We start from the raw sequence: 23,848 nt of genomic DNA, 5'->3' as shown, positions 1-23,848 counted from the left end.
TAGTGATGGACTTTTGGGAGTTAAGAAGTGCATTAATCTCCACAGAATTTCTAGACTCTGACCTGCCCTTATAGCTACTTTATAACTAGTCCACCTCAGGTTCTGATCAGTTGTAACTTCCCAGTATGTTGATAGTATTGAATTCAGTGATGGCACTGCCATTAAATGTCAAGGGAAGATAGTTGGAATCTCACCTGTTGGAGATGTCTAGCACTTGTGAGGCACAGAGATTTATTGTCACTTACCTGCCCAAGCCTAAAATTCGTTCGGAGTCTTCCTGCTCATGGACAGATGTTTCAATATCTGAAGCTTTGCAAATGGTATTGAACAATGTGCAATCACCAGTAAAGATCCCCATTTCTGACCTTATGATGGAGGGAAGCGTTTGTATGATTATTGAAGCAACTGAAGGTTGTTGGGTTGAGGGCACTATATTGAGGAAATTCTGGAACTGAAACAATTGACTGCAGTCAGTCACAACTAATGACTAGTATAATTCTAACCACTGGAGAGTTTTCATTCTGATTCCATTGACTTCAACAATTTTGCTCGGGCTCCTTAATGTCAGACTTGGTCAAGTGCTGACTTGATGTCAAGTAGATGTCAATGGTGGAGTGAGGGATATGCCAAGCCACGAGGTTATAGATTAGATTTTATAGAGAGAAGTGATCATGTACAGTTAACATCACTGGTCTAGTTATTCAGAGATTCAGACAAATACTCTGCATATATCTCAAATATCTGATACACCTACAAATTCCACCAGTTGGTGGCATTTAAATTCAACTGTTAAATTTGGAACATACAGCTAGTCCCAGTAATGGTGGCCAAGCTGACTATCATTGACTGTTGTATAAACCCATCCAGTTTACAGAAGTCCTTTAGGAGGGGAAATCTGTCTGAATAAAACAAAGAACTGCTGGAAACCTGAAACAAAAACAGAAAGTGGTAAAGAAACTCAGCAGGTCTGTTGGCACCTGTGGAGAGAAAACCAGAGACAAGTGATGCTTTGTCAGAATCTGCCGTCTTTACCTGGTCTGGCCTACATATGACTCTAGACTCACAACAGTGTGTTTGACTCCTAACTGGCCTTTGGAATAGTCTAGCAAGCCACTTCAGTTCAGGGGCAAAGGATGATCACAAACGCTTGCCTTGTCAGCAGTACCAACATCCTGTGTAAGGATAAAGGTAAAATTGTTTGTGGTATTCTGCTGTTGCTGATAGCCCTTATGTATGCCCAGTTTTGAGCTGCTATATCTTTTCTGGATTTAGCACAGTGGTAATGTCATAAAATCCATTGAGGATATCCTGAGTATGCAAATTGGACAGAATCATAACAAGAAAATTGAATTGATAATTTTTTCCTATTCTTTAAGGGCAGATGCATATGTGCTGGGTCGCATTGTAAAGGCAAGATTCAGTAGGTTTTTATTTCCAATCTGCTGCAGGATCTGCTTTACAGAAATGTCCTTCGGGACTCAACCAGCTCGGTTAGTAGTGGTGTTAATAAGGCAACATTGGGATTGGACGTACCTCATCCTGAGGATACTCTATACCTCACCTCCCTCAGTCCTTCCTCCAAGTGATGTTCAACAGGGCAGAGTACTGGACTCGTTGACTGATAGTGTAATGTGAATCGTGATGATTTATTTATTGTCACTTGCATTTTGTAGTGAATAATACAGTAAAGTACAGTGAAAAACTTCAACAGTCAGCACAATCCAGCACCATTTTGAATAGTTTAAGAGTAAAAAGGATAAAAGACATAACTAAAGGAGAGTCCTTGATCCTGAATCAGTTCACCAACAACACCTGAGCTGCCACCCCTCCTCTTTGGCCTGCAGGTGTCCCAGCTCTGGGTCTCCTGCAACACGGAGTCCCTGGACTGTGCTGCCAGACCAGATCACTGCTGTCTCACCAAGAATCTCACTCTGGCCACCCTCCTTCAAGATGTTGCCTCACTGGCACCACCATCTTAAAGTCTGTGCCACCACCTTCTCCGATCGCTTTGCTGCCACTGCCGCTGCCAGCCCCGAATGCTGGGAGGATGCCCCAGCTGCTGACACAGCCTCCAACCACCATGAAGAGCCGGATCCTCCACAGCCACTAGCTGCCAGGATAAGCCACAATTCTGCACATGGCCTACTCTAGCTGCCATGTTGATTTCCCAACTAACTTGCCACAAAAGGCTCCAAAGGAAAGAAAAATGAAAGGAAAGAAATGAAAAGGAAAGGGCAGAAGTAAAAAGAAAGCACATGGGGTAGATGAGCCCCAGGCAACAGCCTGCCTGCAGTCATGCTACTCTGCCGCCATTTTGAATCCTTGTAGTCAGCAGGAGCTCCTTGGCTGTGTTTGACCTGAAGCCTTGATTCTTGGTTCAGAATCAATGTTGAGGACTCTCAAAGCGAAAAGTACCACTCTGCCTTTTCTGGGTCTGTCCTGCCAATGGGATCAGACATATCAAGGGATGATGATGGTTCTGGCTGTCATATTGTTTGGGAGTATTTGATTATTATGACTGTGTCAGACTGTAGCTTCACTCTTCTGTGGGAGAACCCTCCAAATGTTGGTATAAATCAGAGACATTAACAAGGTGAACTTTGCAGGATTGAAAGGGCTAGTTATCCCAATAAACTGCAGCTTGCATAGATTCAGTAAACTCTGTCTCAGGAGTGACTAGTTTTCCAAATGATAATTTTTTTAATGAGTAATATGACTTTGTAGTTGCTGAGGCTATCTTGATCTAAGTAATCATAATAAAGAAGAAATAGGCAATTAAATGGAATTATATCATGAAATCCTCAATGCCTTGGACTCATACTGTGCAATATTAGTAACAAACACATTAACACCTTACCATAAAACTCCTCATTGGTTCATTTAATGAAGGCATTAACATCTGTTCTTGTAATGGATGAAGAACTTTCATGTAGACATTCAATGTGTTTGACAGTAATATTGGATAGTGCCAAAGGATTTTGTTTCTGTTGAATTTCAATCATTGCTTGTTTCCCCTTAGGAAAAGATGTCCATCTTTTGATGGCAACTACTCACAACAGGTCACAGATGAACACGTTAGGAGATGCAGCACATGGACAAAAGGATGCCGAAATCAGCCCAGCAGTAGCAATAATGCAGCCCATCCTACGCTTACTCCAGCTATTGTGTGAAAACCATAATAATAACCTCCAGGTTAGAACACCTGTTCTTTATAAGTTCCCTCAATGATGCTAAAATTGTGATTAACTTTAATGTCCGTGGTGTTTCGGTTCGGGTCTTCAAAAGTTTTAGTGGACCGGTGGACAAATTATAAGATGAGTCACATTAGCAGATAAATAATTCATGTGACATTGGATGGTGTGCTGCGTCTTGAGTGTTGTTAGAGTTGCACCCATTCATGCAAGTGGGGATATTCCATTACATTCCTGACTTGTGCCTTGTAGATGGTGAACAGGCTTTGAGATTCAGAAGATAAAGGATTCCTAACCTGTCACCTGCTGTTTTCACCACAATATTCTTATGGCTAATCCAGTTCAGGTTTTTGTCAATGGTAACTTGTAGGATGTTGATAAGTTAGGATCAGTGATGGTATTGCCAATGAATCAGAGAGTAGTAGGGGCATGGAACACACTGCGTGCAACAATAGTAGACTCACCAACTTTAAGGGCATTTTTAAATGGTCATTGGATAAATGTATGGATGAAAATGGAATAGTGTAGGATAGATAGGTTTCAGAATGGTTCTATAGGTCGACACAACATCAATGGCTAAAGGCCTTGTACTGCACTGTTATGTTCTATGAATGTCAAGGGGCGATAGTTAGATTTTCTTTTTTTTTAGAGATTATCATTGCTTTGTACTTGTGAAGCTCAAATTTTACATGCCAATTGTCGATCCAAACCTCAGTCACGCCAATTGCAGTAATAAAACAGATCACATGACCCCAATCCATTTCAACTTTCCATTGGCATCTATGATTCCCCGTAAGCATACTTTTGTGATCCTCTTCATCACAGTTGTGGCTTTGTACAATGTTAGTACAAATCACAGAATCAGAGGCACACTGTTGACAATTCTCTTTTCTTTGAAATCAATGGCTATAACATCATGGGTGATGTGCCGGTAACACTTTTGAGAGGCTGCCCATATGGGCCTCAATGCACTTGTCAATGGGTTTCCCATTGATGTTACCATAATGCAGCAGCGTAAACTAGTTAATGTAATAACATTTCTAGCAAAGTTTGGCATATGAAACAAAGTAAGAAACAAACAGGGCCTATTCCGATTACTTGGTCACTGGCTTTGCCATTTAAGTATATGCATGAATGTTAAAAATTATTCTCTTGATACTAACATTTTAGTTTTAGGAATTACTTAAGAAGTTTAAACAACATCTTGGTCAGCATCTAAACCTTGCACTTGATCAGTGGTAATCTTTTTTTCTTGATTGATAATGCGTTTCCTCAATAGAATTTCCTCCGTTGTCAACACAACAAGACAAATTACAACTTAGTCTGTCAGACTCTGCAGTTCTTGGATATTATGTGTGGGAGCACCACTGGAGGCCTGGGGCTGCTGGGGCTGTACATCAATGAGCATAATGTGCTACTCATTATACAGACGCTGGAGACACTAACTGAGTACTGTCAAGGACCATGCACTGAAAACCAGGTACACGTTAAGTCGAGCATTACTGAACTGTGCGATGTGGTGCAGAAATGAGTGTCAGTTTCTATTTGAGATATTGGTGCATCATAAGCTGACACAAACTGTAAAACAAAAATCTGTTTTGTGTCAACATTGCTTACATGGACTCTGATTTTCTTACCTGGGTCTGGTGCACAGAGGCAGGAGATCTCATGGCTCCATATGCCCAACATTCAAACCTACCTACCCATATACTCTCCCTTTTGGGTCCAGAGGGGCTGGTGAACTGGATCGCATACCAGGCTAGCTGGCCCAGGAAATGCTGTGGACACTGCCAATTACTAAAGCAGACTGTTCCCTGGAGCTGCAGCTTTGTGACCAGAACAAAGCAAAAGCATAACATTTAAAAGTGTTCTCCAATTCTCACCTCTTGCAGCCCCTCCCCCACTGCCATTCAATTCCCAGATCACCCATAACCCCATGCCCTATCCATGCTGACCAATATTGACTCTTGCCACCTTAGCCTCTCTATCCATTTCTCATGACACTTCATACTCCCTACGCTACCCTACTGGCACACTATTTAACCAGACCAACTTAATACCTACTTCTAGCCACCATCTATTCCCTTTCACTGGTCTTGTCTACTCACCTAAGTACCAACTCATGCAGGAGAAAAACTTTAAAGATCTATAACTCAATGTTCCACATGCAGTTAAGATATTTAGAAGAACGCACTTTTTCGTAGAAAACAGTTTGACAAATCTTGACAATTTTGCCACTTCTTTATAGGCATAATGGACCTTCTACAGATTTGCCAGTTCTAATAGACTTATCTACCTTTTGATGCATGATCTACTTTATAGTTAACAATGCCAAAGGATACCTGACAACCCCCCTCACTCCTAAGGCTGTCTGGGAGATATATTGGTACCACATCCACAGGGATAGCAGCGCACCAAAGGATACACTGAATACCTTGAAGATATGTGTTAATCACAGATCCACTCAGCGCTGGTCTGCTCTGCACACTGCAGGTCCCATACTGCAGAAATGCTGAAATGGGTTGTAAGTGGCAGCTGGTTATTTAAATGACCAGTTTTCTCCAGGAACTGCACATACTTGAAAGCCGAGAGGACTCCATTCCTGCCCTGTAGAAATGGGAAGTTCTATGTTTAGGGGAGGGACTTGTGATTTCAGGCCACTTCTACCATTTTCACCACATCAGAGAAGTCTTCCATCATGGTGAAAATTTGGGTCTATGTGTTACCATCGGGACGTTGCCTGGATTCAGCAGACAAAGATGGATGATGAATATTTCTGGCACATTAATGCAAGATTTCTTTTTTTATTTTTTGTTGCACTATGAAATTCAGGATAGGGATTAATTTGTTTTTAACAAGGACATATCATTATTGTGAGAGCCACTTTTGGAAAGTTAGCCATAACAGCAATGTCTTAAAGAAATACACATGAAAACATATAAGAACAAAAAGTACTGGAAGCATTCAGTGGGTCAAGCAGTATCTGTGGAGAGAGCAGAATTAAATACAGGCAAGAACAATGGCACTTGGTCCCACTTAATTTCAGGAGAGGCTGCATCAGTTTTCTGTTGGGGAAATAACCCCATTCCCCCATTTGATTAATTCAGAAGTTGGAAGGAGTTGATGTATGATACCCAGCTCCTGTTGCATTGGGCTTAATTAGGCTCGTTATTGAACCACTGGGCACCTATTATCCCTGAGACTTCAAAGGGGTACAATTTTAAATGGGTACAAGAACAGTGGGACCTGACTACATGTGCACAGAACATTGAACATGGCAGGACAAGGTGAAAGTAGTCAATAAGGCATCCAGTGTTCTTGGCTTTATTAATAGGGGCATAGAGTACAAAAGCAGGGAGGTGATGTTGAACTTGTGTAAGACACTTGTCAGACCTCAGTTGGAGTATTGTGTATAATTCCAGATGCCAAAGTATTGCAAGGATGTTAAAGAGAACGTGCGCGAGTGATTTACAAGGTAAATCCACAAATGAGAAACTTCAATTATAAGGACATATTAAAGAATTTGGGACTGTTGTTCTTAGAGAGAAGAAGGTTGAGATGAGATTTGGTAGAGGTTTTCAAAATCATGACTAGGCTAGATGGAGTAGTTAGGGAGAAGTTCCCACTTGTAAAACAAGAGAACATGGTTTTAAAGTGATGCGCAAGAGAAGCAAGAGTGTTGTGAGAAAAATCTTTTTTCATACAGCAGGGAGTATGCGTCTGGAATGCACTGCCTGGAATGAGGTGGGGGCAGGTTTAATTGAGGCATTCAAGAGGGCATCAGATGACTGTTTGGATACAAAGAGTTGGCAACGGGATGGGGAAGAAAAAGCAGGAGATTAGCATTTGTTAAGATACTTCTTTGATGGTCCAAATGGCAAAAATCACAATATTGAGATTCTGGCAAGGTCACTATAGTTCAATTGTAGCTCAGAGTCCCTTGTTAAGAAGTGCTTTGCCCACTTAGAGTGTGAGTGGGGTGTTGAAAACTATATCTTGCTCTTGCCTTCAAACCCTTAGCTCTACCCTCTCCCATGGCATTCATCCCACAATTCCCATGCTTCCTTCACCTTTGGCCTGGGTCCCTTGGTAATCTTTTACATTACTGGCAGTTGCTACCACTCTCACTCTCACTCCCAACCTTGAGGCACTGGCATCTGATTGTTTTATAGCTCTTGGAGGGTAGGACTTTTGCTGTCCGGACACTGGATCTCAAGCTGGCCTGCCAAAGGCCATCTAAAATGCCTGAAGAACTCTTATTTCTGTCAGGGATATCCCTGTTGGCCCACCCAGTTAATATTTCATGTCACATGCAATCAATGGGGCAGCTTGTTAATTGATTGTTTAAATTTAATCTTCACAAAATGGGAAATTGCTGAGACATAGTCAATGTCAATCAATGTTGCAATCCATATTAGTTTCATAGTCAAAGTGCTTGCCTGTGGGTATTTTTGTTGAATGTATGCACGTTAAAATGTTTAAAATGTTAAAATATTAACTCTGGTCTTTTGCTTGTATCAGGAGAAAGCATGGCTTTAGTAAGTAATATGTTTCCTATGTATTCCTGTAAGCTACTTTAGCAGCTTGTTTGATTTTTCACTGTTTAGACTTGCATCGTATCTCATGAGAGCAATGGCATTGATATTATCACTGCACTGATCCTGAATGATATCAGCCCACTCTGCAAGTACAGAATGGACCTAGTACTACTGCTAAAGGTAAGGAGAGGTCTCAGCCAAAACATTGATAACAGATTCATCCTATTTTTAATGTAATCCATGCTAATATATTACACTGTAAAATATGTTGGTCCAAGTAGAAAATGAACAAAAAGGCAACGCCAAATTCAGTACCAAACATAAATCAGAACCGATATTCATTCGTTCAGACCTAATCTATTGAAGTCAGATTTATCTTCTAGTTGTGAATGATCTGGCTTCTCAATTACTGCAGCAAATAATATTTAAGGTCTTTGCAGTTTTTTTTGACATTGGTGTTGGTATAAAATGGGACTTGTTTTATATATTTCCTGTGAAAAATTAACACAATGTCTACCAGTTTCTACCTATAGAATCTTTGCCAAACAATTCTTGCATCAATCATGTCTTTGGGGCTGATCAGTTAAAAAAGCTATATTTATACAATGCCTTTCATGACCTCTGGAACTCTCAAGGCACGTTATAGCCAATGACATGGTGTTATAGGGTAGTCACTATTGTAACATTGGAAACAAAGTAGCCAATTTCTGGACAATAAACTCTCAGCAAGGCCTTTTTAACTTATTTCTTGTGATTTTGAGTGAGGGATAAATATTGATCAGGTCACAGGAAATAATTCCCTTACTATTTTTTGCACTAGTGTCATTGGAGCTTTTATGTGCATCTGAGGAGGCAGACAGGTCCTCAGCTTATTGTCTCATCCAAAAGGCAGCATCTCAAAGATGCTGCATTCCCTCAGTACATCACTGGAATATCAGGCTTAATTTTTGTGCTCAAGTCCTGGACTGGGGTTTGAACACACAACCTTCAGATTCTGGCAAATGCATAAATGATCCAAAAAAAAAATCACCCCTCTCACCTTTTAAAAGGTTAGCTTTCTGATGATACATTGAAAGTAGGAAAATTGTCATCTAAATCTTAGAAATAGTAACATAACTCATAAAATCATTGGAATTTTTGCTTTCAAAATGAAAAGTATATTCATGAAGTTTGATTCTGCAAATGTTTTCATTAAAATACATTTATCATTTCTTTTTGACAGTAATATTAGTTACATTAATTTCTCAGCTATTGTGTTTAATATCTTTACAATAGGACAATGCTTCAAAGCTTTTACTTGCTCTCATGGAGAGCAGACATGACAGTGAGAATGCAGAAAGGATCCTCTTCAATTTGAGGCCTCAGGAACTGGTGAGAGCATTAAACTGTTGTTTTCAAAATATTTGATTTACGGCCATAAATCTCTAACTCAAGCATATCACTTTGCGAGGGTTTGCTATTGAACTCTGCCTGAATATTATTGAAATGTGTTAGCTAAAAGTGTGAAATACAACAGAATACACTAGAAACACTCAGCAAACCATGTAACATCTGTGGACAGTGGAAGATAAGGATTAATGTTTCAGGTCTATTATCTTTTATCAGAAACTTGACTTCTGATGACAGGTTCATGATCTCTACGGATGCTGCTTGACTAGCTGAGTGTTTCCAATGTTTCATGGTTTATTTCAGTTTTCTAACACTGCAATATTTTGTCATTTGGCTGACTGAAGAGCTGTCCGCACAATGCAACACTTGTGAAGAAAAATTGATAGTTACGAAAAATTGTTATGCAAATCACGTTGGTATTGAAGAAGGCACTTGTATTTATGTACCCTTTCACAGGTTCAGAGCAATCCAAAACACTTAACAAATTAAGTACTTTTTAAAAAAAAAGTCTAGTCACTGTTACATAGGCAAATATGACAGCTGATATTGCTTGTAATTGTGTCCTGCTAACAGTAAATTAGATGTTATGTAGTGCCGTAAGATCTTTAAGATTCACTTCAACAAACAGATAAGGTGCAGTTTAATGTCTCATCCAAAGGACGCAACAATCAATCAGTGCAGCACTGTAGTGGTAGACTAGATTAAATACTTAAGCAATGGCATTCTGTCTCAGAGGCAAGAATTCTAATATATCAACATTGTTGCATGCAAAGCACTTTCTAAATTCTATAAAGGTGGAATTTTTCATTTGTCTAACAGTATGTCTGATAAAAAAACCTCATAAACAAAAAGCTGTGCCATTCACATGAACTAAATTAGCCCAGTAAAAGGAATCCTATTACTTTAAGAACACATTTCACATCAAACAAACTCTCCAGTCTAGTGGCTTCAATTAAAGCTATATATTTATTGGAATGTACTTTGTGACATCATTTGCTATTAAAATCTTTAGCTCTAACTAAGTTCTGACGTGTCGTTGCTATGACAAAAGATTGTATGAAAGAAATAAAAGTCACATCATGCTACACGTTGATGTGACTGCAAGCATCTTTCTGTTACAACCATTTAATGATTTACATTCAAATGATGCTTTTTAAGGTTAACGTGATTAGTAAGGCTTACCAACAAGAAGAAGAATGTGAGAATTCAGAAGTTTCTCCAAGAGATGTCGGACACAACATTTATATTTTAGCCTTGCAGGTAACACTGTTTCCCTTTGGTTCTTTGAAAATTGCTGTTTACTTCCTTTTCTCTTTGCTACATGGGTCTTGAAACCCAGTGGAGGGAACAGACTGTGTGGTATCAAGTAGAGCATAACATAGGGATCAATGGGAGAATACAGACTAGTTGCTGTTAGTGGAAGATTACACTGTTCAAAGGGCTGACTTTGAAGTGCCAGACTCTCAAAACATCGTTCTTTTGTAGTGATATATTCATTAATCCAAGTGGTTGCATTACTTGCAAAATTTTTCCTGTGAAATATATATCTGAAAAAATGTGAATTCTGCAAGAATGAAGTTGGATGGGTTGGGGATAAAGTTATTCCAGATAAAATAAATTTGCGCAAGTTGCTACTGAACACAGGCAGCAGTATTTCTAAATGATCAGTGTTCCCAACATCATGTTTGTGTCTGATGACTACAGGACCATTTCAGCTGAGTCGCGATGTCAGATTCTTCTTCTTCCACATTTCGTTGTTCAGTTAAATATCATATACAATATGCCAGTGCCATTACACCAGCATTAATAGTTGCACAAGTAAGATCAAAGGTTTATAAAGCTTTTACTGTTTATTTCAGTTGTCCCGTCACAATAAACAACTGCAGCAGTTACTGAAACCAGTCAAACGGGTACAAGAGGAAGTGGATGAAGGCATTTCAATGGTGAGAAAATTGAAGTTTCATGAACAGGAATCATTGCAAAGAAAATGTTGACCAATATATGCTCTAAAGATTTCTCATTGTTCAATAAGAATTTATAAACATGCGAATTAGGAGCAGGCCTGAGCTATTCACACTATCTAGCCTGTTCCACCATGCAATAAGATCATAGCTCACTTGATTGGCTTCAACTCTACATTTCTACCTACCCCAATAACCATTGATCCCCTTCTTTGTAGAAGATCTATATACCTTTGCCTTAAATCTATTCAATGATGCTGCTTTCTCTGGCCAAAGGCAAAAATTATATGAAAGTTTTGTCGGTTTCAGAGTTTGCATCTCCTGATATCAGGTGCAGATTGCCTTTTTTGTTAAGTCCTATTGGCGTGCTATGTTTTGGCCAGTTGTGTAGCCCATATACAATTTGAGGTGCCCAGAAATCATTGGGTATTAGGAAAGGTTTTCCACGTGTATTTGTGTTGGATAAGGTTGGATGGTATTTTAATTGTTTTAATTGCAAGATTACCCATTTAGCACTATAATTAATTACCTATGAACAAAATTAGATTCTCAGCAATTATACCTTTCAAAGTTGTACTTTTAATTATAGAGGAAGTTAGACCAAGTGAAGAGGGTTGAATCATCCCCCTTCCTTTTGGTCCTCTCAGCCAGTCACAAAGATATTTTAATTTCTTTTTCAGAAAACAACTATTACACTTCAATTAAAATGTAGTATTAGTCAAAATTAGGCAGTCAATTACGGAGTTTTCTGGTGTGAAATAAGGAGAAAGTTTATTTTTTACTAACTTCAATGAAAGTACTAAGACATGTCATTAAATGTATACACACACACACACACACGTTTAAAAAGGGGAGAGAGTTTCTGGTACAGGCTCAAAAATCCCTAGCATCCTGGAGAAGCTAAATTCTAACTAGAAACCATGGTTGTTTAATTGATGACTGGAATTTTCATCAAATTTTCATCAGTAAAAATTTTAGATAGCTTGAGTTCTACATAAATGGTTGATTCTCCAGTTTGCTTTCTCACCGAGCCCTACTTGTGAGGAAATGAAGAATAACGGAATGAATTAATGCAGTCTTTGCTGTTAGGAATCCTTATTTCTTTAACTACCAGCGCTGTATTTTCAGGCAACTCTTCCATGTCCAGAATGTGCAATTCCCACTCAAGTGCAAACCAAGAGATGTGAGTTTCTTAATGGCCAATGCATTTGACCACTTTGATGTCTTTAGATAAGACAGCAATTTCAGTTCAGATGACTTTTTAAATTCTACATTGATTTCCTGAGCCTGTCTAAATTTGTGGTCAGGTGATCATTGAAGCCATTTTTAGATCAGTTTTTGTTCTTTTAAAACCATTTTAGTCTGTGAAAGGTGTCAGGTAATAAACTCTAATGATGGAAGTTGAAGATTGATAGTTCATATTTTACTACCAACATTATAAAGAAAACAGGTACACTGTCACTTTTCATTGTAAAATGAATGTTGCCACCTTCATAAACAGCAGCAGATATTTACAGTACCCAGCAGAATGCTTATTATCTTAGCCTCACCACATAAACAAATTGCATTTTTACAATGCATTTACTATTCTCCAACAAACATTCCAAGGCACCCCACAAAGGCATAATAAAACTAAATTAATGTTGGACCAAAGGAAGTACTGCTGTACTGTTATACATCTTGTAATAGGGAAAGTAGGTGGTCTGAAAAGAAATAAGAAACACTGGGAATTGGTGGAACCTTGGTAATTTGAAAGCATAACATGCCATCTGAAAACTGACATCTCCAGCTAAATGATGCTTCAAGTTTCCAAGTGCATGAAAGGTGAGAATAACTTACACTTAAAAGATCAATTTCTGTTTCTTATAACAGAACTTCTCAAATGTTAGTCATGTGTAGCAAACTCCAATATTTCTTCACATATGTTGTGCACTGTTGATTATTCACAAGAATGCTAATTTTCATATTTTGGCCAACCTGTGGTAGAATCGTGAAGGATTCCATTGAAATGAGGGAAATGATATTTAATTAAGAAACAATCCATTCATTATCACAATTTGGCAGGAATTTCTTAGTAGTTTAGCTAACCATTTAATTTAAACAGTGCCTTTGCGAGCAAAAGCTATGTAGTGATTATGTAAATCCTGTCTGCAGATTGCTGGTTTCTAGGCTATAAGCTCAATCAAATTAAATTCCCATTAAAGCCAAATAATATTTGAGGCTGAAATATGATTCTGATCTACAAAATAGCTTGCGACTTACATAGAATTACTCTTTTGAGGATAACAGCATTAGAAATGTAATTCCTAATTTTATTGTAAAGTTGCCCTGTGTCTGAGCTTTGCTTTAATAATATAAAATAAGCACAACAGAATTTTTTTTTAAAGTTACAGATAATATTCCAGTGTGCTGGTGTTACTGAGTCTATTAGATGTCAGCAATTATTACACAATGGCATCTTGGTTTAAGAAACTCTCTTCCTCCATAAAGATTTCCATTTGTTTATTGCCTGAAGAACTAAAATATGCACAGTTTTTATAGAGATCCTGATCCAAAAATAATTAGAAGAATAAATGAAGCAATAGCTGTTGGCATAAAAACAGTAGAGACAAAAGTTTTCTTTAATTCAGAATGTCAAATAAACAGCAACAATATCTCACCCGACAGTTGAATTAATGGTTTTTCTTACATTTTTCCAGCTTATGTTGAACAACATGCAAATGTTGAAAGCAGGTCATCAGGAACAACAAGAAGAGGAAGATCCTTTGACCTACTATTCAAACCACACAGCACAGATTGAGGTAAATTTTTTAATGCATGTATTTTCAGTTTATGGGCCTAGTGACCTCCAGCTGAGAGTGTAGTGCTAAAAAAGCACAGCAGGTCAGGCAGCATCCAAGGAGCAGGAGAATTGAAGTTTCAAGCATAAGCCCTTCATCAGGAATGAAGCGCTTATGCACAAAATGTTGATTCTCCTGCTCCTTGGATGCTGCCTGACCTGCTGTGCTTTTCCACCATCACACTCTCGACTCTGATCTCCAGCATCTGCAATCCTCACTTTCTCCCAGTGATCTTCAGCTGAGCAACTCCACCAAGACCAGTAAGCATTTTATTAGTGGTCAAGATGAAATCTGAAAAGTAGCATTTTTATATCAGTAAAAACCATATTAAGTGCAGATTTTAGCATAGATGTTTAAAAATTGTGTCATATCCAGTTGCTTGATAAAGGAACACTATACAACTGAAATCATTTCTGGATTGTGTTCGGGTAATATGTGGAGCAGCCTGTTTTTATTATTTCTATGAGATTTGTTATATCATTTCAACATCAAAGATAAATTAATTTTCACTCCAAACTTCTTTTGTTTATTCACATAAAAGCTGATATAGTTAAATGGTTATTCATTCTGCCATTGTTCTTTAATTTTATTGTTTAAAATAATCTCGAAGTATGTTTTATTCTACAATGTCTTCTAATCTTTTCAAAATAATCAATCCCAGGATGAATTCCACTGGGATGTTAACTTTAATTAGTTGTCGATTAAAACAAAACTATATTTTTTTAATGCACACAGTTGTAGTTTCGCTTATTTAATATCTAGAAGGGTGAGCTTTCATCATATGTTTATTGCATTTTTCTTGGTCAAATGGATAGTTGACGATAATGATCCATAACTTGTCAGTTGTGGCATAGATGATAAGAGCGTTTCTAAGAGATTGTAAGGTCCTAGGGAGTGTTGCTGAACAAAGAGATCTTGGAGTGCAGGTTAATAGCTCCTTGAAAGTGGAGTCGCAGGTAGATAGAATAGTGAAGAAGGAGTTTTGTATGCTTTCCTTTATTGGTCAGAGTATTGAGTATAGGAGTTGGGAGGTCATGTTGCAGCTGTACAGGATATTGGTTAAGCCACTGTTGGAATAGTGCGTGCAATTCTGGTCTCCTTCCTACCAGAAAGATGTTGTGAAACTTGAAAGAGTTCAAAAAAGATTTACAAGGATGTTGCCAGGATTGGAGGATTTGAGCTATAGGCTGAACAGGCTGGGGCTTTTTTCTCCGGAGCGTTGGAGGCTGAGGGGTGACCTTATAGAGGTTTACAAAATTATGAGGGGCATGGATAGGGTAAATAGGAAAAATCCTTTTCCTGGTGTCAGGAAGTCCAGAACTAGAGGGCATAGGTTTAGGGTGAAAGGGGAAAGATATAAAAGAGACTTAAGGGGCAACTTTTTCACACAGAGACTGGTACAGGTATGGAATGAGCTGCCAGAGGAAGTGGTGGAGGCTGGTACAATTACAACATTTAAGAGGGATTTGGATGGGTATATGAACAGGAAGGGTTTGGAGGGATATATGCTGGCAGGTGGGACTAGATTGGGATGGGATATCTGGTTGGCATGAACGGGTTGAACCGAAGGGTCTGTTTTCATGTTGTACATCTCTATGACTCCATGACTCTAGCAGGAGGTCCCATTTGAGCTATACAATAGTTTGGTTAGGCCACAACTGGAGTACTGTGTGCAGTTCTGGTCACCACATTAAAGGAAAAGTTTGATTGCACCGGAAGGGTTGCAAAGGAGATTCACCAGAACATTGCCTGCGATAGAACATTTCAGCTTTGAAGAGACACTAGATATGCTTGGATTATTTTCTTTGGAGCTGAGAAGGTTGAGGGGGAATCTTGATAGAGGTGTATAGGATTGAGGGGCACGGACAAGGTGAATAGAAAGCAGCTGTTCAATATAGTTTAAGGATCAATAATAAGTAGGCATAATTTTAAAGTGAAATTAAGAATTAGACAGGAGTTCATAGAATCCTTATAGTGTGGAAGCAGGCCATTCGGCCATTGGGACAGACCCTCTGAATAGCATCCCACCCAGAACCACCTATCCCTGTAACACTACATTTCCCATGGCTAATCCACCTAGCCTACACATCCCTGGACACTATGGGCAATTTAGCATGGTCAACCCTCCTAACCTGCACATCTTTGGACTGTGGGAGGAAGCCAGAGCACCAGAGGAAACCCATAGAGATTTGAGCAAAAATACTTTTGCCCAGAGGGTGTTGTGGGTTTGGAATGTGCTATCTAGGTGGGTAATTGAGGTTGGGTACTCACAACCTTTAATAATAACTTGGGAGAGAATTGAAATGTCATAACTTTTGGGACTAGTGTAGGTAGTAGTATATTTTTGGCAGTACTGACTTTTGATGGGCCAAAAGGCCTTTTCTGCACTGTATGATTCTATGAACTCATAAATCTGCACACCTCTTAGATGCTTCTCTTAGAGGATTATTTTAAATTAACCCTAACAGAGATTAATTACTGCTCTCTTAGTGAAGGGAATGATTTGAATATATAAAGTAGTGAGAAAGCAATATCTCCAAAACCTATCTTAATCCTTATGTATGTTATTGACTGGCAGCTCATCTAAGCTCACATGTTATCTGGTGTGTGTTCACTCGCAAATGTCTATTATTAACTATTTTGTGCAAGCTGCAGTCCTTAACTAAAAACTAAAATCGACAGTGTGGAGTGGCTGGAATCATATAGCAAAAACTGGTAGGACTGCTTGAAGAGCTGTCAGAGTAGCAGTGTTCTTATAATGACTGATTTCAGCAATTTAGAGCCAATGAAGGCATTTTGGTGGTCATAAGTAACCAAATCAAAATATATCTAGTTAAATAGTAAAATATAATGTAAACATTTTGAATGTTTGAAATGTAAACAGAAGCTTTCAAAGTTGTCTGTTTGGGTTTATTTCACACATTCTTAAAGTAATATAAATTAGTGGCCATGCAGTTGTATGGCTGTGTGATTTCTGTGTGTTTAACAGCATTTTCCTACTGTGGTTCTGGTCACTAGATCATTCGGAATGACCGAAACATGGAGCAGATTGTATTCCCCGTGCCAAGCATTTGTGAATACCTAACAAATGAGTCAAAGCACAGAGTGCTCACCACCACAGAGCAGGATGAACAAGGCAGCAAAGTCAGCGATTTCTTTGAAAAGACCCATTTTTTATACAATGAGATGAAGTGGCAGAAGAAACTCAGAAGTAAGATCAGTTTGAAAGCATTTCTTCGCATTTTACTGCCAAAGCAAAGAATTGTTTCTAAAATTTGTGTTCAGAAAGAATTTTCTGCACTGATACTGCACTAATCTATCTTGTGTGAATAAAGGGAGGAATTATGCTGTTGTACTTTTCAATTGTTTTACGTTGAGAAGATTTCAAATTCTAGGGCAATTAGAAATTAGTAGTTTAGAACTTTAAAAAGACAATCTCACAAATTTAATTTCCTCATTAGATAATTGCAGCACAACATTTAAGGCATAGATGATAGTTCTCATCTACATATTTTACAATAGTACAGGAATTAATATTAATACATTGAAGTGTTTTACTGATAGACTACATGGAAAATTGAATCCCAAAAGGTTAATTGTGTGAACCTAGCGGACAATGCCATTCGATCAAAATTGTCTCTGTGAAATGACAGAAATTAAATTTGAGAATGCAATATTGAAATTGAACTTGAAATGAAAGAAAAATAATTTGATCGTAGATACTTTCTGAATAATTTCTCTTTGGAGAGTCCTTCACAACTGCATCTCCATTCATGCTGCCTGGGATCAACACCTTTTTGCAATTTAGAATTTTATGAATTGTGCATTGACATTAGAATGTCTAACCACAAGTGTATGAATATTTACCTGGAATAAACCTACTGATAAAATCTTATAAACAAATTATGAAGATTGTTTTATTTATCCAAATACTGTAACTTCTACATTTCCATTTCCAAAGTACTGTATTAAAATAGTGCTCTTGATGGACCAGATGATTCTGCTGAATATATTTCTGGAGTTTCTGAATAGTAGATTTCCAGATTATAGAGAGCCTACATTAGTTTCGCTTGTTTATTTCAAGTTGTACATGTTTGTTATTTTAAGCTCTCCCTTAATTCTTGAACATTAAATGAATAATTTTGTACTATTTTAAAGTGGAAACTTTATAATTTACTCAAGCTCTGTTCTCAAGTCTCATTATAACACTTTATAAGTTATTGTAAGTTACTGCAGAATACAGTGTAAATTGCAAAATTATTTTCAACATAGAAATGTACAATAGTGTATTTTCAGTTTGAGAATTAATTGGCCACCTACACTTGGAAAATAAGAGTGTAAAAAGGAGAAAGACGTAAAAGAATCTGAGCAGGAGTAACTTCACTCTGCCACACAAAGCAGAAAGCGAGCACTAGAAAAATAATATAATTGAAACATAGAGAAGTTATTTTGAATTAAAATAGAACCTTGTATAGATTGCATTCGAAGCACTGTGCACAAGTCCAGTCACCATATTACAAAAAGGGTAGAGAAGCCATTGGAAAGGTGCAATAGAATTTACAACTGTGACACCAAAATTAAAGGGTCCAACTATTGGGGAAAGCTAGTAGTCTGTAGCTCTTTTCTGTTATAAATAGTATATTGCAGAGAACACTCAGTGCAGAAGTCTTCTAAATTATGAAAAGAATTGGTAGGTTAGATATAGAAAATAATGTTATACTTTATGGTAGTGTCTGAAACTAGAGAATAAATAAAAGATGGGAGTCAGAAGGTGCGGTGCTGGAAAAGCACAGCAGGACAGGAAGCATCCAAGGAGCAGGAGAGTAGATATTTTGAGCATGAAGAGCTTATGCTCGAAACGTCGATTCTCCTGCTCCTCGGATGGTGCCTGACTGGCTGTGCTTTTCCAGCACCACACTTTATGACTCTGGTCTCCAGCATCTGCAGTCCTCACTTTCTCCTATAAAGTGATCACTAATAAATCCAAGAAGACTTGAGGAGAAGTTCTTTTACTTCGTGGACTGATGAGGCAGACAGTTGCATTTATGAGATATGTGTGACTGAGATAGAAAAGCAAAGGTATGATGATTGGTTCAAATGAAATAAAGGGAGTGGAGGGGACATATGTGGATGATAAATAATGGTTCCCATATTTTGGTGTTGTAAATCCTGTTGTTAATTTTGTAATAGGAATTCAGCTTTCAAAAGGGTGCAAGCAATATCCCAGTAATTGGTAAAATTGAATTTTAGTGGACAGATGAATTGGTAAGCCTTTGTGTTACCACTGATTAAGTAGAATGATTTCCAGTGTGTTTTATTGATATATTGCATTGGCATTGTCTTTTTTTTATTAGATATGCCACTACTGTACTGGTTCTCCAGGAGGATGTCACTTTGGGGCAGCATCTCCTTCAACCTGGCTGTGTTTGTCAATCTGGTCATTGCCTTCTTCTATCCTTATGCAGAACCTACATCAATGGGTATGTTCATGGATTAATGAAGTATTTGAGTATTTGAAAATGCTTACCTGGATAGATTATGAATGATGGTGAATAATTAGGTGAACATTCAATCAAGAACTTTGACATTCAGAATTTAAGTCAAAGTCCAAATAATTCTCTATCTGATTAAATAGATTAAATTACAAAGTTGAATTTATTATTATCCCATGTTGATTTGTACAGTATGTGTATTCCCTGTGTTTTGCCTTGACAAAGTCCTAGAAGTGCTAATATGTTAATAATAGTGGAATATCATACTGCTAAAGATTTAAAGGCCAATGATGCTATCATTGTTGTAGAACAGTATGGTATATTCTTCTAAGCCAAACCACAGGCTCCTCTTGTTCAATATAGACCCATAACATAGTGTACCATGAAGCTTGTAAAGAGTATATGAAAAGGAAAGTAAAGTAAACAATAAAGTTAAATGACATCAAGCTTAAATTTTAAAAGCTGTTGAAAAGGTGGTCACAGCTTTATTTACCAAATTTGTTTTGGAATCAAAAGAATGTAAGGTGCATTTAACCGCTGTCAAAATTATATTGCAATGACCTACAGTCAAAATCAGCAGACACACTTGAGTGAGCTAACAGAAGGTTACAACATGCTTTGTTATATAATTAAATGCATAAAGTGAAAAAAAACATAGTAATAACTTGTTTTCTACTTTTCTTCATACAGGGGCCCTGGACTCATCCTTTCTCTCACTTGTTTTTTGGGGTGTAATATGTTTCTCTGTAGTTTCTCTGCTTTCCAAGAGATACGGCCTAAGACCATTATTAATAGCATTGATAATTCGATCAATATATTACATTGGAATTGGCCACACTTTATTAACACTGGGATTGCTTAATGTAAGTATAAAGCTGATTATTAGCAAACTTGAATGTTGAATTATGCAAAACATAGGCTCCCTTACTGAATTAAATAAGTATGAAGTCTGTTTTGATTCAGTTGACTTATCTATTATTTGATGCAATTGTTGGATAACTATCTAGAAAATACTGAAAAAAAGTCATTATAAGATGTCCTCACATAGCAATGGGTGACCATAGAAATTACATCAAAATTGATGTTGGCATTTACTTGTTGACAAAAGACTCTAACTTGCAATTTGTTTGCTGAAGTAATTTGGAACAGTTCCAAAATCCTTGTACACATTCTCCATTTAATTACTTTGAGGATTATCTGACATGTGGAGGTTAAGTGAACAAATAATGATCCACCCAAATAATCAAATATGCAGCAAGAGAGCATATTAACAAGAATGTGAATTAATTAATGGTTTAAAAGGAGTTGCTCAACATGAAAGATAAACTGACTAATTCTAATATATGCATGCATTGGCCAGTACTGTCTGATGTTATAGAAAATTAAAAACCCAGCACTAAGTTAGATGAATTACTGTGGAAAAGGAAGTTCTGAAAGTCTGAATTCTGAAGAAGAATCATGCTGATTTTGAAACATTAACTGTTTCTCTCTCTGAGTTTGTCCTGCATTCTTTGTGTTTGTTTTGAATTATTGTATACATTGGCTGGTGGGAAAAGAATGAATGAGATCCAGAAGTATTACATTTAGCTGTAATAACTCAAAAGGGTTGCACTCATGTACGATAATGCTTCTCTCACAGGAAGCCAAAACATTTTGCAACAGTTGACTGTTGTTATGTGGATAACCTTGGGATGGGTTTTCTTTCTATTTGCAGTCTTGTTGAGTAAGATTCAAGGCACCTGGTTCACGCAGCACAGAGCAACTCTGCTCACTCAATCTTCTACTTGTCACCTCATTAATTATGTAACAGCATACCTCTTGTGGCATCACTTAGGAACAGAGATGGAATTGCTCACCATTACTGGGACCTTCTGGTGTACGCAATACTAGTGCTGCACCAAAAGCCTAGCTGCACACCATTTCAGGTGTTGAAAGCTAGGAACTGCTCCTCAGACTTGTCCATGAAGACACAGAGGAGCAGAAAGCTCATCCCACTTTTCATGAACAAGAACCTGGAGGTGTTGGTGAAAGAGGTGGTGGAGAGGAGGGCCATCCTTTTCTGATGGACTGCCAAAGAAGGTTAGACCATCTGATCAAGCCAGCTGGAGCCCATTGTGACGATGCTGTTCCTTTGACAAGGTTGTTCTGTTCTTGATTTTTTTTAGGGGTGGTAAACAAAGAAGTTGCAATGTGTTTGGTTTGGAAGGGTTTTAAAGCGAATTTGATTACAGCTACTAGGTACTGTCTCAGGCAAAAGGCTTTAAAGTTTAACAAAACCTGTACAATGAATAAAATTGAGGAATAAAAGGATGATTAGAGTAGGAATAGGGCCAGTCAAAGACGGAAGTGGGAAGTTGAGTGTGGACCCTGTGGAGATCAGAGAGGTGCTAAACGAACATTTCTCATCGGTTTTCACTCCGGAAAAGGAGAATATTGTAGAGGAGAAGAATGAGGTATGAGATATTAGACTAGAAAGGATCGAGGTTAGTTATGAGCAAGTGTTATCAATTCCAGAAGGAGTGAAAGTAGACAAGTCCCCTGGGCACGATGGGATTTATCCAAAGATTCTCTGGGAAGATGGGGAGGAGATAGCAGAGCCTTTGGCTTTGATATTTAAATTGTCATTGTCTACAGGATTAGTATCAGAAGACTGGAGGATTGCAAATGTTGTGCCCTTGTTCAAGAAGGGCAGTAGGGATGACCCAGGTAATTATAGACCAGTAAGCCTTACTTCTATTGTAGGAAAGGTTTTGGAAGGGATTATAGGAGATAAGATTTATCATCATCTTGCAAGCAACAATTTGATTTCAGATAGTCAAATTGGTTTCATCAAGGGCATGTTGTGTCTCACAAACCTTATTGAGTTTTTTGAGAAGGTGACCAAGCATGTAGATGAGGGTAGGGCAATTGACATGGTATACATGGACTTTAGCAAAGCCTTTGATAAGGTTCCACACGGTAGGCTGTTGGAGAAAATGCAGAGGCATGGAATTGAGGGTGATTTAGCAGTTTGGATTAGAAACTGGCTTTCTGAAAGAAGGCAGCAAGTGGTGGTTGATGGAAAATATTCAGCCTGGAGTCCGGTTGCTAATGGTGTGCCACAAGGGTCTGTTTTGGGACCACTGCATTTTGTCATTCTTATAAATGACTTAGACACAGGCATAGGTGGATGGATTAGTAAATTTGCAGATGACACTAAAGTCGGTGGAGTAGTGGACAATTTGGAAGAATGTTACAGGTTGCAGGGGGACTTGGATAAACTGCAGAATTGGGCTGAGAGGTGGCAAATGGAGTTCAATGCAGCTAAATGTGAGGTGATGCACTTTGGGAAGAAAAACAGGAAGGCAGAGTCAATGGAAAGATTATTGGTCATGTGGATGTGCAGAGGAATCTTGGAGTCCATGTACATAGATCCCTGAAAGTTGCCACCCAGGTGGATAGTGCTGTTAAGGCAGCATGTAGTGTGTTAGGTTTCATTCGTCGAGGGATTGAGTTCCAGAACCACAATGTCATGATTCAACTATACAAAACGCTAGTGCGGCCACACGTGGAATATTGTGTACAGTTCTGGTCCCCATATTTTGGGAAGGATGTGGAAGCATTGGAAAAGGTGCAGAAGAGATTTACCAAAATGTTGCCTCATCTGGAGGGGAGGTCTTATGAAGAAAGGCTGAGAGACCTGGATCTGTTTTCATTGGAAAAAAGAAGGCTAAGACGGGATTTGATAGAGATACACAAGATGATCAGAGGATTAGATAGGGTATGGCAGTGAAAGTTTTTTCCTAGGATGATGACATCAGCTTGTACAAAGAGGCGTAACTACAAATTAAGGGCTGACCGATTTAAGGCAGATGTCAGAGGCAGGTTCTTTACGCAGAGTGTAGTAAGGGCGTGGAATGCCCTACCTGCTAAGGTAGTCAACTCTGCCACATTAGGGAGATTTAAACAATCCTTAGATAAGCTCATGGATGATAATGCGATAGCGTAGGGGGATGAGCTGAGAATAGTGCACAGGTCGTGCAACATCGAGGGCCGACGGGCCTGTTCTGCGCTGTATTGTTCTATGTTCTATGTTCTATGAAAGGGAAGTTCCCAGTTATTCACAGCTCAGCTTTTCTCTGATTTGGTTTGGTTTTAGCAAGCAGTCAGTTTTTCTTTTTGAGAGCTGCTGGTCATAGAGTCATAGAGATGTACAACATGGAAACAGACCCTTCAGTCCAACCCGTCCATGCCGACCAGATATCTCAACCCAATCTAGTCCCACCTGACAGCACCCGGCCCATATCCGTCCAAACCCTTCCTATTCATATACCCATCCAAATGCCTCTTAAATGTTGTATTTGTACCAACCTCCACCACTTCCTCTGGCAGCTCATTCCATACCCGTACCACCCTCTGCATGAAAACGTTGCCCCTTAGGTCTCTTTTGTATCTTTC

At 38.4% G+C, this 23,848-nt stretch overlaps 1 protein-coding gene across 3 annotated transcripts in view; it reads left to right on the top strand.

The window, feature by feature from the left end:
- The window catches only part of itpr3 (inositol 1,4,5-trisphosphate receptor, type 3), a 269,802-nt gene that overhangs the window by 222,884 nt on the left and 23,070 nt on the right, over positions 1–23,848 (top strand). For all 3 annotated transcript variants that reach the window (XM_072563528.1, XM_072563529.1, XM_072563527.1), the window contains exons 41-50: positions 3,020–3,192; positions 4,471–4,671; positions 7,799–7,909; positions 9,005–9,100; positions 10,277–10,378; positions 10,978–11,061; positions 13,779–13,880; positions 16,938–17,130; positions 19,274–19,399; positions 20,102–20,274. In XM_072563528.1, coding sequence (XP_072419629.1) covers positions 3,020–3,192; positions 4,471–4,671; positions 7,799–7,909; positions 9,005–9,100; positions 10,277–10,378; positions 10,978–11,061; positions 13,779–13,880; positions 16,938–17,130; positions 19,274–19,399; positions 20,102–20,274 — 1,361 coding nt within the window. The remainder of the gene's footprint in view (positions 1–3,019; positions 3,193–4,470; positions 4,672–7,798; positions 7,910–9,004; positions 9,101–10,276; positions 10,379–10,977; positions 11,062–13,778; positions 13,881–16,937; positions 17,131–19,273; positions 19,400–20,101; positions 20,275–23,848) is intronic.

Source organism: Chiloscyllium punctatum, chromosome 45 (genome assembly GCF_047496795.1).
Source record: "Chiloscyllium punctatum isolate Juve2018m chromosome 45, sChiPun1.3, whole genome shotgun sequence".
Classification (NCBI taxonomy): domain Eukaryota; kingdom Metazoa; phylum Chordata; class Chondrichthyes; order Orectolobiformes; family Hemiscylliidae; genus Chiloscyllium; species Chiloscyllium punctatum.
The sequence above is the reverse complement of the archived record's forward strand: the minus strand, read 5'-3'. Positions and strand labels throughout refer to the sequence as shown.